Source organism: Micropterus salmoides, unplaced genomic scaffold (genome assembly GCF_014851395.1).
Source record: "Micropterus salmoides isolate LMB-PRFRI ecotype aquatic unplaced genomic scaffold, ASM1485139v1 Ms_hic_scaffold_1029, whole genome shotgun sequence".
Taxonomy (NCBI): domain Eukaryota; kingdom Metazoa; phylum Chordata; class Actinopteri; order Centrarchiformes; family Centrarchidae; genus Micropterus; species Micropterus salmoides.
The window spans coordinates 10,404-26,334 of NW_024040074.1; the positions used below are offsets into that span (position 1 = coordinate 10,404).

Here is a 15,931-nt window from a genome sequence, read left to right on the forward strand (position 1 = left end):
GGGAAGATCAAAAACAATAATAAATATACAGTGAAATGTCGGATTCAGCCCCACCTATTTAGGGTCTCTTACATTTGTTAAATATAGGACTCTTGACTTGTTGGTAGTGTGCTGGTGACTCAAATCATACAACCTAATAACAAAATAATGGAATTCATTATTGCTGCTGAAGCAATAATAACACATAATATTTATAGAACCAATCTTTCGACCATTTTCATTGTTTCTGTGGAAATTCCTTCATCGGTCTTGTGCCCAATGCTATGTGGCAGGCTTAATTTTTGGTTTATAGATATCACATAAACAGAGCCAGAGCAACATGCTTCACTTTATTATTGCCATAAATCACTGGCCACTCATTTGGGAGGTAGTGAATCCTTCCAGTGATAGCTTTGGCACTAAATGTATTTAGGTTAAGAGCATTCAGCAAAGTACTCAGAGGGATTCTGATTACTGCACTGTTGCTGGTAGATGATCTTGATGCTGCAAATGAACAGAAGAGATCAACATTACTTAAGGTATGCAAATGTTTTTGTTGGGTAAACTGTATTGATAACATGATTAAATGGTAATGGTGTAATTTATTAATTGTTGCATTTTAAAAGGCAGACAACTAAAAGCAGTAGATCAAACTTAAAAAAGATGAAGCTAATAACTTAACTTAAATGACTTTTGCACTGTGGAAATATTCAGATAGAAAAGTTCATAGCATTCGGGTTTAGTTCCTATTTTAAATAACATAGAGCAAAGACAGTGGTGGCCCAAAGGTAAGAGAAGCGAGCTTGTGACCAGGTTGTTAATGTGTAATGGTGTGCAGGGGCAAATGAGAGGTTGCTCTCAGTGAAGCTACCTGAATAAATAAAGGTTAGAGAGAGTTCATTTGACAAATGTTGGAACTGTCAAGTGAGGTGAGGATCCAAAACATGGCAACATTTCAGAATTCAACAAGTAGATATTCCAAAAGACACCAGGGAACACAGGGAAGAAGGCTGACTGCTAAACATAAACTAAGTAGTTGTGGTTGAAAATGAAAGGAACAGACCAACAAAATCCACCAGAGGGGTAGAGGTAACAAGAGACATGTGAAACATATTGGGCAATTAGGGAGCAGTCAGACAGGAAGCCAAACAAGACAATAGCTGTGTTTCCATCTAATTGTCAAGCAAATTTTAAGCTAACTCATTCTTCCTCTCTCCTCGGGAAGTGAATGATTCCAGGTATGGCATAACTGATTAAAAATGTATGTATAACTGAGGTCATTTTACAATAAAGTAAACCATCAGCTGTAAATGAGGCAACTGAGGTTATTAAAAGTAAAGAAATTCAACATAAATCAACAAACAATTTTAAAAGTAAGTTTCTGTGCAGGTTGTCTGATATTTGATGCACCTTGTGAGTCCACTGTGAAGATATTTAAAAATGAACTTACATCAGCTGTTTGAAGATCATCATCACACAGCTGATGTCATCACTTATGTTGTCATCAATCAAGTCTGGAAAGAAATCAAGTTTTCCGGTTTAAGGTTGAGATGTAAATTGAGAAAGTGAAAAATGGAGAGAGAGCTGTAGTTCCTGTTAATTGTCTTAGCTGTCACATAAAAACACTCCACACACATAATAGGTAAATAGGCTACTAGCAAGGTGCATCTGGGACTTTAGGCTGTTTGAGCAAATAATTCCAGGCAAAAATTGACTATGCATTCAGTCTGCTCACATCTTTACAGTGACAATAATGATGACATGATCAAAAAAGATCTAACTGAGATTGAAACTCACTGTTGCAGTCCATCCCACAGATGTTGGGTGATGGAGTCGTGCCATTGCTGCAGACCAGGTGACTGCTGAGCTGGAAAAGACCATAGAGTGCCCAGACCTTCTCGTCCAGGTGTGGAGGGTGGGTGGATGGTGTAGGACCAGTGTTGTTGGATGGAAGCTGCCTGACACCCCGTCGCTGCCTGGGACGGATTGTAGTTGAAGAGTTTCCAGGCTGGGCCTGGTCTGTAGGGTCGGTGGATGTGTTGGGATGAGTGGATGTGTTGGGGTGAGTGGATGTGTTGGGATGACTGGATGTGTTGGGGTGAGTGGATGTGTTGGGATGACTGGATGTGTTGGAATGAGTGGATGTGTTGGGATGAGTGGATGTGTTGGAATGAGTGGATGTGTTGGGATGAGTGGATGTGTTGGGGTGAGTGGATGTGTTGGAATGAGTGGATGTGTTGGAATGAGTGGATGTGTTGGGGTGAGTGGATGTGTTGGGATGAGTGGATGTGTTGGAATGAATGGATGTGTTGGAATGAGTGGATGTGTTGGGGTGAGTGGATGTGTTGGGATGAGTGGATGTGTTGGAATGAATGGATGTGTTGGAATGAGTGGATGTGTTGGGAAGAGTGGATGTGTTGGGACGAGGGGATGTTTTGGGACGAGTGGATGTGTTGGGACGAGTGGATGTGTTGGGACGAGGGGATGTGTTGGGAAGAGTGGATGTGTTGGGATGAGTGGATGTGTTGGAATGAATGGATGTGTTGGAATGAGTGGATATGTTGTGGTGAGTGGATGTGTTGGGAAGAGTGGATGTGTTGGGAAGAGTGGATGTGTTGGGACGAGGGGATGTTTTGGGACGAGTGGATGTGTTGGGACGAGTGGATGTGTTGGGACGAGTGGATGTGTTGGGACGAGGGGATGTTTTGGGATGAGTGGATGTGTTGGAATGAATGGATGTGTTGTGGTGAGTGGATGTGTTGGGAAGAGTGGATGTGTTGGGAAGAGTGGATGTGTTGGGAAGAGTGGATGTGTTGGAATGAATGGATGTGTTGGAATGAGTGGATGTGTTGGGACGAGTGGATGTGTTGGGACGAGGGGATGTGTTGGGAAGAGTGGATGTGTTGGGAAGAGTGGATGTGTTGGGATGAGTGGATGTGTTGGAATGAATGGATGTGTTGTGGTGAGTGGATGTGTTGGGACGAGGGGATGTGTTGGGGTGAGTGGATGTGTTGGGATGAGTGGATGTGTTGGAATGAATGGATGTGTTGGAATGAGTGGATGTGTTGTGGTGAGTGGATGTGTTGGGAAGAGTGGATGTGTTGGGACGAGGGGATGTTTTGGGACGAGTGGATGTGTTGGGACGAGTGGATGTGTTGGGACGAGGGGATGTGTTGGGAAGAGTGGATGTGTTGTGGTGAGTGGATGTGTTGGGAAGAGTGGATGTGTTGGGACGAGGGGATGTTTTGGGACGAGGGGATGTGTTGGGACGAGGGGATGTGTTGGGACGAGTGGATGTGTTGGGACGAGGGGATGCTTTGGGATTAATGGATGTTTTGGGATTAATGGACGTTTTAGGATGAGTGGATGGTGTAGGCTTGTTGACGGCCCGTCGCTGCCTGTCGTTCTGCCATATTGGGATTAAAGGGTCCTCAGGCTCATCCAGGCGGGTTGGTGGTGTAGGCCAGGTTGTCGTTGGAGGCTCCCCGGAGAGGGGCCATATTGTGATCTCCCTACTGTTTTGGTCTTCCATCCTGGGAAACTCTGACACCAGCTCCATGTGACAGACAACTGAAGGCAGGGAAGGCAGACTGAATATTCATGGTCCTCATAGGATGAATCCTAATGATTTTATGCCCCCTAATCTCTCCTCTAGCACCACCATCAGCTCAAAACCTCAACTTGTATGCAGGAAATATCAAAATCTAACAGGTAGATTGCCAGAAAGTGAATCAACCCCAGAGGATGAACCCAACTAATAATATAAAGAGTATGGTTTAGACTTGCTCTATATAAAAAGTGCATTGAGATAACTTATATAAGTAAAATTTAATTGAAGTGAATGCATTTTGGGCATGATGAGCTTTATTCCAGCGGCACCCTCACCATTTAATCTTTACCAATCATAACCTTTTAAAGGATCTGTATTAACTGATCCTACTGTACTATAAAACTTATTTGTGTGTATTCAAAGCCTGATGTATCTTATTCCTTTGTGCCATTAAGATCCATTGTTGTCTAAAATTGAGTCTGAAGCCACGCTAGCTTTATGAGTGTCAAGTGTTTCTTTTAACTGTGAGGTGTCCACACTTGAAAAGGACCAGACTTCGGATTTCACTCAGAATAATTTATTTGAATAATTGAACAGGAGTTGAACAGTATAGGTGAAAAACCTTTAAACACAGAAATAAAAAGCATTTTGAATAAACAGGTATTTCCACAGTAAACACAAGTCAAGGTAAATATTTCAAAAACGGTAAGTATATTTAAATTCAATATTATTCTTCACATTTCACCAAACTAATTATGCATTTTAATTAATCTTTAACAAAACAATTTTGGCTTACTATTTAAGCATTCTTTTACACAAATTAGGTAGAAAACCCACACATTTTAACCATATATATCCATGCATTTGAACATAGTTTCTCCCTCTCTTCAACCATGCAGCGACAACTTTAACACACCCATATTAACACCTAAACAGAAAAGATTTAAACAACGTTCAAGTGAGCTTACCGATAGCCCGTCAAATCAAAAGTCTCATTCCCCGCAGTGGATGTGTGCTGCTCATTCCGTCGTGTCAGTCCCCTTCCACCAGCCAAATGACTGCGTTATATGCTCCCGCTGATTGAAGTGTGTGCGAGCTTCTGATTGCTCAATCTAATTCACCTGGTTGAGGGTGCGCCAGGGCGCGCACGCACGGTCACACGCGGCTGCCGATGCAGAGCGGGGCGGCACGCAGGTGAGACGGCATGCAGGAGGAGGCGGGCACACGGGAGACAGGCGCACCTCTGCCAGATCAGCGCGACACCTCCCACTCGATCTTTACGTGGCGGCGCCCGGAAAGATCGTACTCTCAGGTGGGCTGGTCTCTGACTTGATCCTCCCATGGTATGAGGACCACAAGGCGCCGGACGTCCCGATGCAGTATGGTACTTGATCCAGGATCTGCGGCACCAGGTCTTGAGCTTCTCACAGAGATGCTGGAACTTGGGGAGACTCTCACATGAACATCTCGAACGACACCTCTGAAATCAGGATTTGCGCCGATGACTCTTGCAAGCCTGAACTGCCCTCTCAGTGCATTTTGGTCGCAGAGCCAAACTATGTCTCCAATGGTAACGTTCCTTTCAGCAGTATGCCACTTACTGCGAATGAACAGGTTCGGGCCAGCAAGTTGGCTCCAGGACTTCCAGAAGTTGTTTACTATCGTTTGTACTTCTTTGAGCCTCTTGAATGGGTAGGTGGTGTAGTCGACAGTTTTGAAGTCTCCACTTTGTGTAGCTCGACCAAGCAATAAGTTGTTTGGCGTGATGTACTGGATGCGCTCTTCTCGGCTTTGGACTCTGGCGTCAATGGGTCTCTCATTGGCAAGATTAGCAGCTAGCTGGAGCACTGTCAGGAACTCACTGAAGGTAAGACCTTCTACATTGCCAAGGCTTTGGAGGGCTCTCTTGGTGACTCTGACAGCAGCTTCGGCGGCTCCGTTTCGGTGAGGTGAATCGGCCGGGAGGATTTTCCACATCCAGGTCGTCTCATTTTTGGCAGCATACTCTTCAAGTGACTCTTTGCTCTGTTGATTCAGGTAAGTGTACATCTCTTCTAGGACAGGTCTCGCTCCGACAAAGTTCGTACCAGGATCAGACCAGATTTTACGGGGATGGCCTCGGACAGCGGTGAATCTCTGGTAGGTAAGCAGGAAGCTCTCTGTTGATAGTGTGTTTGCCAGCTCGACATGAATGGCTCGGCTGGACATACAGCAAAACACGACGCCCCATACTTTCATGGTCACTCTCTTTTTGACATCATCCTTAACATGGTAAGGTCCAAACAGGTCAACGGACGTAAACTCGAATGGTGCAGCAGGACTAGACCTCTCATCAGGTAAGTTTCCCATTATTTGCTTGCAGGTTCTTGCTTTTGCTTTCTTGCAGACGATACACTTGTCAACGACTTTTTGGGCAATGACCCTTCCTCTGATGACCCACGCCTTTATCCTCATCCGCAGCAGGGTTCCCGCCACACCTTCATGTCCCTTACTGTGTGCTTCTCTGGCTAGCAGGGTAGATAACCAGGCTTGGAAAGGTAGGAGGGGAACAGCTCTGCGGTCTTCTTTGAAGGTCTGGATTCTCCCACCACAAACTAGAAGTCCACTTGTTTGGTCTCTGTAGACGACTAATCTGTCTGTTGTGGTGCCTGGGAAGTTGACGCCCTCTTGTGCTGCTAGGCAAAGGTCTCGAAACACGTCCCGTCTCTCTCTGACTGTAAGGATACCCGAGGATGGTACTGCCTCCCACTTTTCTTGGTCTCTGGTTTTGGCACTTAAGAACTTTTTAGCTGCTCTCCAGATCCAAGCCACAGTCCCAATCAGCCTTCTCAGGTTGCTGAAGCGCTTTCCATCGACTAGATGCCGGACTGCTGCTCCTGCTGGTGGTCTTTCATACTCTAGCTGGGCTGGATTTTGTGCCGTTTTCAGGCGACATCTGGAGAGTAGTGCTACAAATGTTTTTTTCTGGATCCTTGTGACTTTGTCCCGAGCTTGGGCTGCGACGTCTCTGGCGGATTTCTTTGGCCACTCATCGTCAGGAAGTTGGAGGAACTTTGGACCCGACTGCCACTCGGAGTCCTCAGTTAGGGCATCTGGACTGGCCCCTCTAGTGATGATATCTGCGATGTTTGCTGGCCCTGGAATCCACCACCAGTCTTGGACGTCGGTACTGCTCTGGATCTCACCAACGCGATTTGCGAAGAAAGTCTGGTAGCCATAACTCTCACGCTGTATTGCACCCAGGACTGTTTGACTGTCGACAAGATGATACCATTTCTTGACCTGGAGTCGGCAGTGTCTCTGGAAGTAGGTCTTGAGGCGGGCTGCGAAGACTGCTCCGCACATCTCAGCTTTTACAGGATCCCCTTTGTGGTCAAGGGGGGTCAGCTTGGATTTGGATTCGACCAGTCTCACAACGACACCACGGTTGCAACTCCAGCGAAGATACATCACTGCGCCATATGCGTGTTGGCTGCCATCAGAGAATGTGATTGCACTGGGCTCTGCGCAGAGATCTGGTGGAGTCAGGGATCTGGTGAAACGAAGTTGGCTCAGGTCAGCATATTCTTCCAATAGCTTTATAGCGTCTTCTCTGAGACCTTCAGACAAAGCAGCATCCCACGAGTCTTCTAGCCAGTATTTTACCTTGGCTTCTTGAAAAGCTCTCCTGACCAGGATGGCACCCTTTTGTTTGACAGGAGTCACAAGGCCGAGTGGGTCATACAGGCTAGAAACCTGGCTTAGCAGCTCTCGTCTGGTGAGTGGATCAGGTGTTTGATTTCTGACCTCCTGTCTGAGCAGGTTTTGACCAAGGCGCATCTTTCTCCTTTTCTTTGAGAAGTTAACTGCAACCATGACATGGAGTTTGTCGTCATTGATGGTGTAACCAAGGCCAAGGGCTTTGTTGTCGTCTTTTGTCAGCTGGTTTGGTAGGATCATAGTCTTTGGTATCTCATCCTTGGGTTCTTTCCTCCCACCTTGAATGGAGTAAACCCAGGGCTTTATGTGGAATCCTCCAGCTTTCAGGATGTGTTTGATGTTGGCTGTGAGGCATTTCAGATGGTCAAGGTCGTTATGTGAAGTCAGGATGTCGTCGACGTATACATCTTCTCCCAGCACGCGTCTCTCTTCCTTGAAGTGACTGAATGAAGGTAAGTTCGCAGTTTCTCGCATGGCGACTTGGGCTATGCAACCGGCAGGTTTGTCTCCGATGTTGACTCTTGTTATGGCAAAATCTTCTATTTCGGCATCTTCACTGTCACGCCACAGGAATCTGTGCAGGTGGACCTCTCGATCTTCCAGCCAGACAGAGTTGTACATCTTCCGGATGTCTCCAAGGGCAGCGTAGACACCAGTTCGGAACCTCAATAAGACAGCTCGGATTGGGTTCAGGACATCAGGACCTTTGATGAGGATGTCGTTCAGACTGAGACCTCTGCACTTTTGGCTGCTGTTCCACACTAGTCTGACTGGGGTGGAGACTGAGTGTGGGTTTAGTGCAATGAGATGACTTATGTACCACACTGGCCCGGTCCAACTCTGCAGAATGTCTTTGGACAGCTTCATTGCGGCCCTGCGGTTCACCATCTCATGGATCTGTGCAGCGTAGGCCGCCTTCCACTCAGGTTCTTTTGATAGCTGCTTCTCAGTTCTGAGGAATGTTGCCTCTACTGCTTTCCTGTTGTTTGGCAGGGTTGCTGGATCTTCTGTCCACGGATACTTAGCATGCCAGTGTGGTTCGGTGCTGTGTACATCTCCAGTCGTGTATGTCAAACCATTTCTTATGATCTCCATCTCCCTTTCTTCTGCAAGAGTTATCTCCTTTCCCCCTGGCTGGCAGTTCCCGCAGCGACACCCTCCACATCTCGGCTGACAGGCGGCTCCGATGCTCTCCCACCTCCACCACTTCAGAAAGTCTTTGCTGCTGGTGGCTGTGTTAGACTGGGTCTCGGGGTGGTCGGGATACTGGCAGGAAATTGGGTCTGTCTTGAATTCGAGATATTTGACTGCTGAAGTTCTCATTGATCTGGCGAAGTGAGTCTTGGACGAATGGGCCATCAGGGTGACTTCCTCAAAGAGGTCTGGATGCATGCCCCCGACTGTCTTGCCTAGTGGACCCTCCCAGAGCACCAGGTCACCAATTGAACGGATTTTTTGGGGCACCAGCTGGCCTTCTTTGTGGCTGATCAGAAGCTGGATTTCTCTGGGTCTGATGAAGTCTTTGAGGGGAACATCAGGAAAGATTTTCTGCAGCTTGTCAGGTTGAACATGTCGGTGCACCTCTGCAATTTTGTCAAGTCCGTAGCAGATCAGTTGGTGAGACTTCAGAGTTCCTTTTGGAGTCCTGACTCTGATCTTGAGGAGGTAGCGCTTTGTAGCGACAGATACTTTCATCCCTCCGACGCCATGGACGACTAGTGCGACATCTTCACTGCGAAGGTTCAGCTTGCTTGCAGCTCTGTGGGTTATGTAATTTGTGTCAGACGCCAGGTCAATAAGTGTTCCGATTCTTTGCCCGTCATTGGCAGTGACGTTAAGGAGCATCAGGATCACAGGGTACTCGTGCAGACCAGTCTCCTCCAGAAGGCCTCTCTCTCCTCTCTCTGCTGCAGTGGAGTTGTATGCTCGAGATGCGATGTTGCAGAAAGCATTGCGACACTGCTGCGCTAGCTCAGGTGAAAGTTTGGAAAGAAACTCTTCCTGGGCCTCGGTGTAATTTTTCCCCTCAGCTCTCACCGGACCAAACTTGGGTCTTTGGGACAGCTGTCTGGGTAAGGGACAGAGAAGGTAGTGGTGTTGGTCTCTGCACTCTGGATTCCCACACAGGTAAGTAGTTTTTCTGCAGGGTTCATTGTGGATTTCGAGGCACCTCTTGCAGGCTCCGAGCTGTTGCACTGCGTCCCTCTTTTCCTGGAGCTTTGTGGTGGTTCTAAACCTCCTGCAGATGTAGAGCTTTCTTTTGTGTTTTGGATCTCCGCAGATGATGCAGCCTCCTAATTCACTGCTGGATTTAGTTGTCCTTGTTCGGGCATACTTTGTTTGAAACCTGGTCTTCTCCTTGGCAGGGTCGATGTCTCTCAGCTGTTCTAACTGCTCGTAGATAGACTCTTGGGATTGGAGGTATGCCAGTAGCTTGTCAAAGCGGTTCTGGTGGCTTACAGCATTTCTTGGGTCAGCAGCGTGGGTAAGCCAGTCTTTCTTCAGGGACTCTGGCAGCTTGCTCTCGATGGATTTTATTACTAGTGGGTTTTTTATGGCATCTGCATTGCTTAGTTCATTTAAATCATAGAGGGCCTTTTCCACTGCTTGGATGAGCTCTACGATTCTTCTTGGGTGGTTACCACGAACAGGTGGGATAGCTTGTAGCTCCTCGACAATCTCAATAGCGATGGTGGCTTGGTTTCCGTAGCGGTTCTCTAGGACTCTGAAGATCTCGTCTGCTGAGGTGTAAGTAGAGAGCCGTAGATCCTTGGCCACTCTTTCGTCGAGGCTATCAAGTAGTTGAAATTTCTTCACCTCTTTGGATCCGGTTGGTTCACCTTGCTTCTGTAGAGCCTCCCATTCTTTCCTCCATCTGTAATACTCACGCTGGCTGCCGGTAAACTTTGGTAAAGCTGTGGCTTTTAGCTTTATGGCTGCAACAGGGGCTGCGCTGTGGGCTGTGACAGGTACTCTGTTGCTGTCCTCTTTAATACTTGCTGCTCCAATCAGGGCGGCTTTCCTCGACACCAGCTTGGGAAGGAGGGTTTCGAGCTCCGTTAGCCGACGATTGAAATCTTGCTTCTCGGCTCGTGGAGCCCAGCGGTTCCAGGTCTGGTGCGCTTCTTTGGCTTTGTGCACCAGGCTCTCTAAATGGCGGAGCATAAAGTCATATGCCTCCAGGGGTGTGTCAGGCTGAGTGGAGGAGACGTTCTCGCACTCTGCCTCTGCAGCTTTTAGAGCAAGGGTCAGTTCTCTTTCACCACATGAGGCCCATAATGTCTCCTGGACAAGGTGCTTTACCTCTTTTAACTTCTGCTCACACTCTTTCTCCGTCTTCTCTATGTCAGCTCTCTGTTGGTCGCTTAACTCAGGTGCGCCCTCTGCTTCGGTTCCTTTGCCCTGTGCAATGTAAGCAGCCTCAAGCTCCTCATTTGCATCCATCACTTTAGCGCCCTCTGCTGTGAGTCTTTTGAAGTTATCTTGCAGCTCCTCCACAGACATCTCCATGTGGGTCCTCGTTATATGGTTGGTGAGTCGGGAAAAAAGTCTCTTTACTGTAGTTCGCTCTGTTTTCAGCTCTTCGAGTGACTTGGACTCGGCCATGTTGCCTTTTTTGGCTGTTGGACTGACAGGTGAACGGCAGGTAGTTGATTTCTCCAGGTCCCCAGGTGGAGTCTTCTCCCTCTTTGTGGTGGGCTCTTGTGGAGTCTTCACTTGTCACGGCCGGTTTCCTACCGTCAGGCCGGTTTTTCACTGTCAAGTGTTTCTTTTAACTGTGAGGTGTCCACACTTGAAAAGGACCAGACTTCGGATTTCACTCAGAATAATTTATTTGAATAATTGAACAGGAGTTGAACAGTATAGGTGAAAAACCTTTAAACACAGAAATAAAAAGCATTTTGAATAAACAGGTATTTCCACAGTAAACACAAGTCAAGGTAAATATTTCAAAAACGGTAAGTATATTTAAATTCAATATTATTCTTCACATTTCACCAAACTAATTATGCATTTTAATTAATCTTTAACAAAACAATTTTGGCTTACTATTTAAGCATTCTTTTACACAAATTAGGTAGAAAACCCACACATTTTAACCATATATATCCATGCATTTGAACATAGTTTCTCCCTCTCTTCAACCATGCAGCGACAACTTTAACACACCCATATTAACACCTAAACAGAAAAGATTTAAACAACGTTCAAGTGAGCTTACCGATAGCCCGTCAAAATCAAAAGTCTCATTCCCCGCAGTGGATGTGTGCTGCTCATTCCGTCGTGTCAGTCCCCTTCCACCAGCCAAATGACTGCGTTATATGCTCCCGCTGATTGAAGTGTGTGCGAGCTTCTGATTGCTCAATCTAATTCACCTGGTCGAGGGTGCGCCAGGGCGCGCACGCACGGTCACACGCGGCTGCCGATGCAGAGCGGGGCGGCACGCAGGTGAGACGGCATGCAGGAGGAGGCGGGCACACGGGAGACAGGCGCACCTCTGCCAGATCAGCGCGACAATGAGGCCATACTAGTTTTGCAGGTTCTTTATCTGATCATAAACCAAAGTATTGGACAACATTTAAACATTTGACCTGCTGGCGGTGCTAAATTAAACATTATTCTTTCTGTAGGGAACATGGATTTTTGTACCAAATTTCAATGCAATACGTCACCTAAAATAGATCCACAAATGTCAACATCATCATGGTGGTAGGGGAAAAGTAAGGGGATCCCTGAAGGTATTATGATTCATTCTCTAGGGACAAAATTTCTTGGCCATCTATTCAATAGTTGTTTAGATATTCCTGTCTGGATCATAATTGTGGACCAACTGACCAATAATGTCATCCAAAAAGCCATGCCGCTAGGTGACGTGTTATTACCGGGAACCAGCCACTCTAGTTTATTTTGAGTCAATACCACATGTAATTTGATTATGTGACATACACATAAAAACTCGCCAGCCGTGTCCTTTAAGTCAGGAAATGAGAATATAATCTGTCTCATAGTATTAAATCATTCAATATTTTCAAACTGAAGCGCTGTTAAAGCCAAAAAATTTGTTTTGGACTTTTCTGATTTGGATTCATGCAAAGAATGTTTGGCTTCTGCACGTTATAAGACTGAAGGCAAATTTTCTCGAGTTGCTGGATGTGTATAGTGAAGCAGTACTGGTACAGAGTTAGAAATTGGCATTTAAAGTTTTACCATTTAAACTGAAAGAGAATGAAGAAAACATGCATATGTATAATATAGTCATACACATACTGCAGGTATATAAATACACTGAGAATTTCCACATCCATATATAAACAAATATACCTACTTATGTGCCTCCATACATACATACTGTAAGTGCATGTGAATAATAAACTATACAAAAAAAATATTATTGCAAAAGAGAGGGGGAGGGGCATGGAATTGATCTTGTTGCATACATGTATGGTCAATTATGCCCTGAGATTATGAAAATCAATGGGATTCCCTGACTTTTAATCAAACACCACCAACAGGTAGACATTTTGTCTGAAATGTCTCAACCACTGTTGGAAGAGTTTAAAAAAATCAATTTGTTGTTTGTCTATCAGTTTTTCCAAATTTGCATTTGGCCCTTTTTTCTTGCCTGTTTGCATGAACCAAATCTCTTATCTGTCTTCCTGCTCTGGATTCCCCTGACAGCAGAGTGACTCCTACAGTAATCTAGCATTTTTAAACTTACCTATTGCCAGGAGTCTTTCCTTGAATCTTTGAAGGATTCTGGGCAGGGTGATCGCTGCCTCAAGCTTGTCTTTCAGCTCGCATTTGGAGATGGTCTGGGCCTCGGATGGGCTGAGCACCAGAAGCGCCACAGTCACCACCGCCAACAGTCTCAACTTCATGTCAGCACCTTCTGTGGGATAAAATAGGAAACTTAAAACCTACCATAGGTATAAGGCGGACATTGACACAAAACCAATTGATTTCATTTGGACCCAATTTCCACTGAAAAATAGCAGGACATTTTAATGAGCAGGTTGTAACTAGTCTTTGTGCTTAAGCAGCTGTGCAGAGGACAGCTTTCAGCTCAGTTTACAATTAACTGGATTACAATTTCTGGAAATTGTGAAACAAGGGAAATGCACAGTGAACAAGTTGACTTATCTCACTCGATTAGCAAAACATTTTTTAAATTTTTTAATGAATTTAATTTGAAATCACTTGTGTTTTTACAGTTTAGAAGTATATTTGCAAAAACAGTTTGTTCATGTACTTGAAGGTATAAAAAAAATACTAATTTGAATAAATTGGATTTTGTTGTTTGGTTGCTCAATTGTTAAAAACAAATTTTACACCTTTGTTCTAAAAAATCAATTTTAAATCTATTTAATTCAAAAGTGACCATGTACAGTTTTTAAACATAAATTATCAGGGTTTTGCGGTGGTTGTGTCTAGTTATCCTCACCTCACTTGCATATTTAAGTTGTGTATTCCTTTGCGTCATTGCCATTTTACTAGATTATAGCTGTAAGCTAATTCACATTTGTAGTCCAACAGTAGGTCAGAACAAAATGATTGCACAATAACATAGTACAAAGTTCTACACACAAAACATGCAATACACACAACAACACATCACAAATTTATGCTTGAAAACAAGTCATGAAGACCATGAGATAGAATTCAGTGAGTACACAACTGAGCAGCTTGTAACAGACTTTAAGTTGGTTTTGAAACCACTGATAGAGCTGCAGCTCTTTACATTGTCCGGCAGAGTTCCACTGATCTATGGCTTTTCAAGAAAAAGCAGGAAGAATAATGTTAATAAGAGAGACAAGGATCCTATACTAGGCCTACGAAGCAAGTTCAACACAAACCAGGATATCTTTTTGTTATATGACTTCAATAATCCTAACAATCCTAACAAACAAAAGTGGTAGGCCTAATAAGACTACGACGCTGGTTATCAACTCTTCTAAATCAACCCAGGGTTTCTCAATCCAGCCATTGACATAAAACTTAATAAAAGTTCACATAAAATGAGCAGCCATGCACAAATCTGGCTGAATCCCAATCTCCACACTCCACACTTCTGTAAGGGCTTTGGGCTGTCCCACTGTCAACCTCGCAGACGTTTTTGAGCCCTAATTTCACACTTCTGTGAGTCCACGTCTCTGCAGACTTTGCTTGAGAGAATTATTAATGGTTCATAGCGTTGTGATGTTAAACATTAGGTTACCAGGGAAAGCCAAAAAAAGGTAAACAAACAAGGCAGGAGCAAATACAAGGACAAAATGTTTACATGTAAGTGTATCATGTTGTTTTGATAAAATCGAGTAAATTAATCATTTGAAAATGACCTCTTGTCCACTGGAAATGTATTTAATTTTTATTTAATCAAATAATCAATTTACTTAGCAAGAGCCTGGAATATGTTAAAATCAGACAGTCGGTCCTTTCAGTGCCTCGGCCGTTAAGTAAGTAAAAAAATTTTAAATAAAAAGTCCCAACCCCACAGTTGTTTTGGTGTAGCCAAGGTAATGGTATTCTAGTCCAACCTCGAAGTAAACCTCGCTACCGTCAAATCCTACTTTGTAGAACAGGCCCCAGTTGTCCTTTACTTATATCCAATATTAATACACAAATAAAGTAGCTACACGTTGTATATGAATACAAATACAATTTGTTCATTAATTCATCATTCTGGTGTTTTATTATCTCTAGTTCAGCTTCAAACAAAGTAAAAAAGTCAAAAAAAGTATTGAAATTAAATATCAAATTCCACTGTCATTTTTCATAAAATATAACAGCACAGACAAAAATAATAATAAGATAAAGACAAGTTTCTTACCACGTTCCTTCAACTACAGTATAAACCTTCTTTCCTGAGTTTTTGACAACAGTTTGCCTCTCTTTGTCTGCAGACAGATGTGTCTAAATGTATACATATCACAGTTTCAACTTGTTGACCAATCAGGTTTGACTAGTTTTCATAGCTTTCTTTACAATATTGAGGAAATGAAACAGGTACGTTTTCAAAGTTGTGGCTAAACAACACACACAGATTGCTTTGACGTGTAGCCTACATTTGGTTATCCATTCAAATTCTAGTCAAATAAGCCTGGAGGGGGATTTTTACACTAAACACCTTCCAATTACACCAGTAAACATCCAGGTAGCCAATAGGCTTACATAATAACAATTCTGTATGTCAGAGCCGCTCCTCATCTAAACAGGATGTTTTGGAACTTGAAACCATTTTCAAGTTCCAAACGGGTGTAGGTATAGACAGTGTAGCTGCACTGGGGCCCTTACTGTACAGGGGGCCAGCATGCATCATGTCTCATCAATAAACAGTAGAAACCTAGCACACCCAGCTGGTTATGTCCTTAGAAATCAATATCCTCAAATGTGCATTTCCCCCTATGCTGTGGTGTATGACACCATAGACTTTTGTAGTCTGTAGCCAGCAGTAGGATAAGATAAGCTATATGGTGAAATATCACAAAAATAGATTCAACACATTGAACAGAATGAATCTAATCGTATTTTCTTTGGTATTGGTGTCACATAGCCCGCATATGCAGTGATTATTGCTGGGTAATATGTAAATGGCTGCCCAATCTTAAGTTTCTGCAGGTGCAAGCTAGCAGTCATGTTATTCAAACATAAAAGTTGTTTCAAGTAGAGACAGGAGAGAAAAGAACAGGAGGAGAGGGTCACAAA

The 15,931-nt window shown here is 44.3% G+C and overlaps 2 protein-coding genes across 2 annotated transcripts; both read right to left on the reverse strand.

The window, feature by feature from the left end:
- Window positions 1-15,203, reverse strand: LOC119896764 (mucin-5AC-like). Its single transcript, XM_038710177.1, has 5 exons — window positions 15,057-15,203; window positions 12,948-13,118; window positions 1,777-3,549; window positions 1,430-1,493; window positions 1-483 (listed from the first exon to the last, which is right to left on the reverse strand). The coding sequence occupies exons 2-5, from the start codon at window positions 13,105-13,107 to the stop codon at window positions 414-416; spliced, it is 2,067 nt and encodes a 688-aa protein (XP_038566105.1). The 5' UTR covers window positions 13,108-13,118; window positions 15,057-15,203; the 3' UTR covers window positions 1-413.
- Window positions 3,556-10,897, reverse strand: LOC119896763. Its single transcript, XM_038710176.1, has 2 exons — window positions 4,498-10,897; window positions 3,556-4,151 (listed from the first exon to the last, which is right to left on the reverse strand). The coding sequence occupies exon 1, from the start codon at window positions 10,832-10,834 to the stop codon at window positions 4,838-4,840; it is 5,997 nt and encodes a 1,998-aa protein (XP_038566104.1). The 5' UTR covers window positions 10,835-10,897; the 3' UTR covers window positions 3,556-4,151; window positions 4,498-4,837.
- Window positions 15,204-15,931: the final 728 nt, after the last annotated feature.